General features: G+C 34.8%; 1 protein-coding gene across 1 annotated transcript in view; it reads right to left on the bottom strand.

Annotated features, from left to right (window-relative positions):
- Positions 1-661: 661 nt before the first annotated feature.
- LOC121377842 (cholesterol transporter ABCA5-like) overlaps positions 662-8869 on the bottom strand; it is a 58016-nt gene continuing 49808 nt past the window's right edge. Inside the window, exons 22-30 of the mRNA XM_041505940.1 lie at positions 7738-7953; positions 6813-7028; positions 6414-6586; positions 6111-6186; positions 5505-5599; positions 3570-3689; positions 3174-3406; positions 1548-1603; positions 662-718 (exon numbers count right to left, since the gene is read on the bottom strand). Coding sequence (XP_041361874.1) covers positions 662-718; positions 1548-1603; positions 3174-3406; positions 3570-3689; positions 5505-5599; positions 6111-6186; positions 6414-6586; positions 6813-7028; positions 7738-7953 — 1242 coding nt within the window. The remainder of the gene's footprint in view (positions 719-1547; positions 1604-3173; positions 3407-3569; positions 3690-5504; positions 5600-6110; positions 6187-6413; positions 6587-6812; positions 7029-7737; positions 7954-8869) is intronic.

The following is an 8869-nucleotide window of genomic DNA, read 5'->3' as shown; positions in this document are numbered from 1 at the left end:
CACCAAATCTTAAATGTATGCATACGATACCCAACATAATACGATACATAACATAATAATAATAATAACAAATTTGATAAACGGGTTGGTATTGAACTACTGTATATAACAAGACGTCATCCTACTAGTTACATTACATTTGAATATTCGTTAGAAGTGCTAATATTTAATTATGATTCGACGACTGCGTGTAATTGTTGATCCAATCACACGGATGTCAAATAAAAACAAATATTCTGTTCACACAATTAGACATTAAATTAGTGTGAAGCCGAAAAACGTGTTCTAATAGTCCGTATCATTTCAGGGATTTTTTATACACAAATTTCTGTATTGTAACAAATCTAATTGTGGTTCTGATTTACAATTTTGCTTTTAAAATATACCAGTTTATTACAAGCAACTGTTTCCCTTCTAGGCATTCATTTTGTTCTGATCAGCAGTAAGACTGATGTTGTAATTTTTTTGTTTACCGACAGCGGGGACTAGTTTTCAATTAACTTATAATAACAACTTCTTTGCAATCAACAGAGATCATTTTACTCATTTTCTATTGACGGGAAAGTGAAAATATGTCCTCCCTTTGACTCACAGCTGAGAATGGTTTCGTTCGTGTATTGTACGCCAGGTGTACTGTTGATTCATGCATTGGTTTTTGGTTTCACTCGAGTTGGTCAATTTCTTCGTTTTTCTGGTGCTTGGCGAAGTCCAAAAAAACCTAATGCAAAACAAATTTGTGATTATAATAACAGCATATTTACGAGAAAAAACAGATGGTGAATGAAATGTTTATGAAAAATACACATCAAACATGAGTACTGTTGGACAAAACAGATATTCTAATCAAACTACATAGGAGGAGGAATTTGAATGGTGACAGATCAATCAAATCCATTTAAGACTTATTCCCTAAAATTCTATTGACATAGTCCTACGTTATATATCGCTGTTTACCTAGACAAACCTTTTTCTTAAAATATTATCTTTGTTTTCAGAATAGGTAGGAGGGTGCACAGGAATATATATTGTTTGCATCATACATTTTCTGATGCTCGAACATGAATAGTTAATGAAAAATAATCATGCTAACGTCATATCTCTATTGAAATTGTGACCCCACTCTCAAGTGCAGATGAATGAAGTTTTAGTTCTAACGTATGATTTAAAGACTGAAAACAATATCAAATAGAAACGCGAATACTTTTGATATCAAAATGTTCTATTAAAAAAAGCTAAAAAGACAAAAAGAACAAATTAATTTGTCGATGTAACGCCATTTTGGGATTTTAAAAATAGCGATTTTATTAGACAAATGAAGGAAGTCAAGTTTTATTTTCTATTAGACCGGCCTGAATGAAATTTGTTTTACAATGCGGTATTTTATACTCAGTAAATTATATTACAATGATTTTGTATTTATATAAGCATGCATAGCTTTAACGTTTAAAGAAATATATTAATGTTTTAAAATATGCAATGTTAGCTTACTTTATTTTTAGTACCCGAACGAAAATGAACTGGACCAAAAATTGGATCTCGTAACATACCTGCTCCAAAGTAGACTGACTAAAGCTGTATTCTTCTACACTGTGTGAACTCTTCACTAGAAGGATAAAAGTTCGTGTTAGTAAATTGTAAAATATGTCATAAACACATACCACTCAAAATTAAAGGGTTTTCCTGAAGTAATTTTGTTTCATGACACCTCAACACATTTTGAACTATGGCTGTTTGGTGTCTAATAAAAGAAAGAAATGTTTTATTTAACGACGCACTCAACACATTTTATTTACGGTTATATGGCGTCAGACATATGGTTAAGGACCACACAGATTTTGAGAGGAAACCCGCTGTCGCCACTACATGGGCTACTCTTCCGATTAGTAGCAAGGGATCTTTTATTTGCGCTTCCCACAGGCAGGATAGCACAAACCATGGCCTTTGTTGAACCAGTTATGGATCATTGGTCGGTGCAAGTGGTTTACACCTACCCACTGAGCCTTGCGGAGCACTCACTCAGGGTTTGGAGTCGGTATCTGGATTAAAAATCCCATGCCTCGACTGGGATCCGAACCCAGTACCTACCAGCCTGTAGACCGATGGCCTACCACGACGCCACCGAGGCCAGTGGTGTCTAATAAGGAAGGGAGGAAATGTTTTATTTAACGACGCACTCAACACATTTTATTTATGGTTATATGGCGTTGGATATTATGGGAGGAAACCCGCTGTCGTCACTTCATGGGCTACTCGTTTCGATTAGCTTCAAGGGATCTTTTATATGTACCATCCCATAGACAGGATAGCACATACCACGGCCATGGATGTACCAGTCATAGTGCACTGGCTGGAGCAAGAAATAGCCCAATGGGCCTACCGAAAAACCAGCAAGGGCCTTTTTATGTACACTTCCCCCTAGACAGGACAGTACAGAACATGGATTTAAATATAACTGTAACCGTTTGTGCCTCATCTGAACAATCTACTGCTAAGGGCCAATGATCATGACAAAGTATTAGTAATCTAAACTGCCCTCGTTATAAGAATGGTACACATTTACCAAGGTACAGAATATTATTTAAATTCCTATATTATTTACTGCACTAGCCACTCAGTACCTGTACAGTTAGGCACCAACTGTGAACTGAAATTCGAATTTTAATGTGTTCTCAAATAACACGATTTGAAGGGACTACCTTGAGTTTTCTGCCATTGTAACATATTTACGATATACAGAGCCACGTGTGTGACTCAAATTATGTATAAAAATACTTTCTTGTTTAGAATATCAGTGTCTGTATAAACAATGTGATTGTTGTCGTCTGACTGTGTGTGAAAGGATTGTACATCCAAATAATTTCGTAATTACGAAAATGTTTTATTTCGAAATAAAACAAAAAATGACTGCTACACACATCAGCACACGGCCGCTACCATATTGGACATACAGACACTGATTTTCTAAACAGGAAAATGTATTTATTGTGTAATTGTATTGGCAAACATATCTCATGACTTAAATTCAGAATAGTCCCCTTAATGACATTTATTCTATGCAACTGACCACTGCAAATAAATATATTACAAATAAACAGTAAATATATTACAAATAAACAGTAAATTAAAAAAAAACATAATAAATAAATAAACAATAAATAACAAATGAAACGTACTTTCTTCTAATACAGAGAATGCTTCCGATAGCAACGTTTTGCTCTTGGCAATCCTGTACCAACCACGTTCTGCGAAACGCTCCAGACATTCTATCTCTGGGAAAAGACTGACCAGGCGAGATTCGAGTTTATCCATTTGCTTTTGAATATTAGGAGTTGTGTTTTGTAGTTTGATCTCTAACAGGTAGCCTCTTCCAAACTTGTCTTTCAGATGCTGTGTTGATCCAAGACATCTAAAATATTGACATATAGGTACAGCCCTTTTGCACGACAGTCGCAAAATCACTATGTAAATATTTCACACAAATCCCTCAAACGATATGATAATTTTATCGACCAGGGCTGTTGAGATATGTTTGGTATTATCTAGTTACAAATTAATTCAAGACAACTTACTTAATATGACCATTAACCAAGATGGCCACCCTAGAGCATAGGGCATCAGCCTCTTCCATGTAGTGCGTTGTCAGTATCGCCCCTCGTTCACTTGATTTAAAGCTGGAGCTGATTGTGTCCCTTTAAATACAGACACAAACTACGAATAACATGGATTATATACGATTCAGTTAAATAGCTATTAAATAATATCAAGATTAAAATAATTTGTTGAAAATCACAAGTAAAATAACAATCGGAAGTTAATAGTGATCGAATAATCAAATTAAATGTATCAAAGTGCTTTACATATACCAAACGTTATTTCCAATCCAACAATCGTTATGTGATGCACAGTCATTTACCTCACCCACCCACAAAGATAAATAAAATAAATGGTTAAACTACTCGATATGGTAACGTTCATATTCTGATATACATATAGTGTAATTTTGTACTTATAATTGATAACTTATTAATACTATTGTACTGTGTGTATATGAATTGGTGTACAGGTTTTGTTTTAGTTAGGATATTTCAACATAGTAGTACTAGCAATGTGATCACGTCATACAACTATATTATATGGGCAAAGCCCGCGAGATTTAGACTCCTCATAAAATCTGTTTCTGCTATACTGGTCGTGTCCGTAAGGGTAGTTTTAATAATTGTAGGTTGAACGATGATTGGTTCATAAAATGAACGTGCTGATCCTGTTATCCTCGATACATGTCGTCTATGGTTGCATGATTTACGAGATGCATGATCAAATATATATTTCAAATCATACTTCTATGTTAAGGAGGCGGGACGCAGCCCAGTGGTAAAGCGCTCACTTGATGCATGGTCGGTTTGGGATCGATCACCGTCAGTGGATCACATGTGCTATTTCTCGCTCAAGCCAGTGCATCACGACTGGTTCATCAAAGGCCGTGGTATGTGTTATCCTGGCTATGGGATGGTGCATATAAAATATCCCTTGCTGCTAATCGAAAAGAGTAGCCCATGAAGTGGCGACAGCGGGTTTCCTCCCTCAATATATTTGTGTTTCTTAACCATATGTCCGACGCCATATAACCGTAAATCAAATGTGTTGAGTGCGTCGTTAAGTAAAACGTTTCCTTCCTTCCTTCTGCGTTAAGTGACAAATATTGTGGCTTCCATTGTATTTGTTTTTGTGGAAATTAAAAAACAAATATCAAATGAGATGGAACCAATGGCTGTATCAAAAATCATACATTACAGCCAATTCAGGACTAGTACTACATTCATTTTTGCTGGCTTTGTTTTATACTAACAACAGTTGAAAGATATTGATGTTACGGGCGATTTAACTGAAATGAAAACATTACTTCGTTCACTACACGTGTACGTAATAATTGTATCCCTTTCAAGAGCGAGAGTAATAGTTTTTTGGGTGGTGGGTTGTGTGTGTGTTTTTTGTTTTGTTTTGTTTTGGGTTGGGGTTTTTTTTTTTTGGGGGGGGGTTGTTTTGTTGTTGTTGTTGTGGTTTTTTGTTGTTGTTGTTTTTTTGTTGTTGTTGGGGTTTTTTTTCTTGTTTTTTGGGGGGTGGTAATTTAATTTCTCGTACCGTACAAGGTATTCATGGTTTTAGCCTAAATATTTTCTTGTTTGTATGTGTTTGTGTCTTGTGTTGTTTTGTCAGTGTTTTGGGTTTGTTTTTGTTTCGCTTCCTTTATCTCTTTTGTGTTTATCGTTGTCTGCCATAGTGCGGGACAATACACTGACATATATACGCGATAAAAAAAAACCTCTGGATTTCTATGCATTTCACTTGTAATATCCATTTGATTTTGTATTTTATAAACACATTTGTGAAATTTATGTTATAACTTCAAAAGGGTCTTAAAATCGGGGAAACTTGTGAAGTAATCCAAAACTGCCGATGATCCAGAATTGCCCAAAAAAATGTTCTATGATGTTATGTAACAATACCAGAGAAATCGCTTGGACTGCGGATCCATGCCGGTAGATGGTTCGTCCAGCAAAACAACCTGTGGTGTGCCCAGCATACTCATTGCATAGCTAACCTGAAGAAACAAGTCACTTATGGATTGTCTGTTATTTCTTTTACGTTCATATGGGAATGACCAAAATAAAATCATCCACAAACTGTATAAATCAAATACGTTTGCGGATGTTTGTTTTTTTATCATACCCAGATGAATGTAAAAAAAAATAACAGACAATACTAATAATTAAATTCGAATCATACTTGCTAATAAACACACTAAAAGTTCATACTTTATTTTGAATTATGTTTGGTCCGTAAACAATAACGCTGAATAAGACAACTTGCCCATATAAAATTATGTCATCAGATTTGACGTTCCCTGACGTTGCTACGGCTGGATCAATGGGATGACGTTATATTGTAATAAATGTAAGGTATATTTAATTTAACACCAACATGAAAACAAATAAGATGGTGTCAAATTTTCATTTATTTTGACCAGAATGCAAGAGAATAATTTTATTGGAACCCATGAATTAAAACAGTTTTCAAGTGTAGATGTAACTTATTTTATTACATCAGTTTACCTTTCTTCGAGTTCCGCCAGACAATTTCTTAGCTTTTTTGTCTGCATGCTCTCCTACTTTCAGATTTTCTATGTAGCTGAAATTAATAATGGAACATTATGTTGATTGAATGAATGGATGTTTTAGGCAAATAATTGTCTACTTTAAAGTATAAATATTTACGATAAAATATGTGCTATCTACTAAGTAGTTGCACACTTTCAAAAAAAAAACAAAGAACAAAACATCAGTTAACTTGGTTTACTCTGCAAGTGGACAATTCTTATTTCTACTCTCAGATATTGCACATACAAGTAAGCTTACTGGTTGATCAGTGATTCAATCTGTCCTTTTGGTATTCCTTTAATGGCTGCATAATATTCCAAATGTTCCTTCAGTGTGATGGAATCCCATAATGCATCATGCTGTGGACAGTAGCCAAGTGCCTGAAATGCTTTGGATGTACTGGAATGAACATTGTGACCTGCTACAATAATCTGAAGAAAAAAAGTGAACTGTATGTCATTAGAATGCAAACAATCTTAAATAAGTTGAAAATTACAGTGAAACTTTAGTTAGAAAATAGACAGTTTTATGGAAATATTTCTAATTTTGCCTTACTATTCAATTTATCAGTTGGCAAATCAAACATTTTATCATCCTGCTCCTATTGAGCATACTAAACAGTCGCCACATAATAGTAGGCAGCCTTTTTGTTCTGACCTTTCCTCTAGTAGCCGAAATCTCCGCTGTGATCATATTCAATGTAGTTGTCTTCCCAGCACCATTGGGTCCAAGCAAACCAAACACCTCTCCTTTATTCACAGCAAATGTCACATTACGTACAGCAACATTCAGCAAATTCTCTTTCTTCTGGTGACATGTTCTGCCTCGCTTCTTAAACTCTTTTCTTAGATTTTTAATATATGCAACTGGAACCTGTCAGAGAATAAACGTATGACGAGTGTTGTAAAATGTTAGAAACTATGCTTCCTGTTGCTAACACTTTGTGAATGTCACGCCCTTCTCCACCCCAATCCCCACTCCCAACAAAACAACAAATAAACACCAAAACCAAACCACAAACAGAACTCAAACAAATCTATAACTTGATAAAAACAACAAAAGCTATCCGCGTATACTTACATTCTGACCTCAGCATCCAAAAAATAAAATAGTATACATAAACCTTAATATTAAACTGATTCTAGCTAAATTATCACAGCTGTCGCAGTATAAATATATATTTGTGGAAAACATTGGTTTAGAAAGAACAATGTAATTTCCCATGATTTTTACATAGTTTGCACAATACAAACAAACCAACACTACAATTAACATCAGATATTAACATCAATATAAAAATATTTTCTAGGAATTTCTCTGATATTAGTTTGAATAGGTATCATGATAATTTATGGAAATATACATAATTCGCAAATGACCTACATATTTAGACAGATACTTAAGAAGCTACTTTAACAGGCACGCGGATATGTACAAGTAAACATCTGCCAGAATCATAATCACCACTTAAACGATAGCCAGGTTAATATATTCTATGCATTTAAGCATTAACATAATTAGTTATACCCAACCCCACTTCTGTGTTAAGCGTTTTGTCGAAATTAATTTAATCATTGCATGCCATGTCTTTATCTTCATCACTCTGAAGCTTGTATACACGTTGTCGTTCCTCTGTCACATCGGACTCTTCATCCACTGGAATATCGATGTTTTCTTCTGGGACATCCTGCACCTGTGATTTGCAATGTTTTACTGCTGCTGAAGCGAGGTTCCTGCCCCTACTGTACATATCCACAATTCTTAGAAGGATGATCATTAGTTCAATGTGAAACAGAGACTGAAAAACAAATAGAAAATGCTCATAGCCAACACTTTATTAACTAGTTATATATGATGTACTGGTGGCATAGTTAGATGAATACGGCTTTTCAAGACTACTTTGCAAATGGTAGAGGGGGGACATAATATGTTTTGCTCCACCCTGCCATATATCCTGACTATACCAATGTGTTTAACATCAGTGTAATGCCATGTGGTGATGTAGACACAAATGCATGATACAATTATGACAGTTGCCATATATCCTGACTATACCAATGTGTTTAACACACGTGTAATGCCATGTGATGTAGACACAAATATGTGATACAATTATGACAGTTGTGTCTCTACTTACAATATCTCATAACATAAGTCATTTATGATGCGAAAGCATTATTATTAATAACAATAAGTCAATAATGGTCTAGAAGTGGAAATTTTCACTTTGCTATCAGACAGTTAAAAAAATGCATTAAAAGATACATATTAGAGTTGTACTATATGTCATCTCATTGAAGGCATGCTTTTTACAAATGCGTATTTCACACAAGTGGTTCTTCTTGATTTAAAATGCAGGGATGTGAGATGGCCTGGAATAAAAATGCTTACTGCAGCCGGGGTCCAGGTAAATTGTTGTTTGCAACCCCTGGAACTGCCAAAAATTGCAATCAATGCTAATAAATCTAATCGGGTTATATCTTATAATATAAGGCACACATCATAAACTTGAAACCGTTAAAACATGCAAATGAACCTTGTGTGGTCAACAGTATTGAACATCATGTTTTTTGTTTGTTCTTAGACGAAATGGAAAAGTGCATTTATGCGTTTCCGCACAGCTTTCAAATCTCTGGAAATTACAATCACAAAACAATTGAGCTTCATATATTACACATCAGTATTTTTTGTGTAACCAATTTAAGATACTTTGG

Source organism: Gigantopelta aegis, chromosome 7 (genome assembly GCF_016097555.1).
Source record: "Gigantopelta aegis isolate Gae_Host chromosome 7, Gae_host_genome, whole genome shotgun sequence".
Taxonomy (NCBI): Eukaryota; Metazoa; Mollusca; class Gastropoda; order Neomphalida; family Peltospiridae; genus Gigantopelta; species Gigantopelta aegis.
Note: the sequence above shows the minus strand (reverse complement) of the source record. Positions and strands in the feature narration are given on the sequence as shown.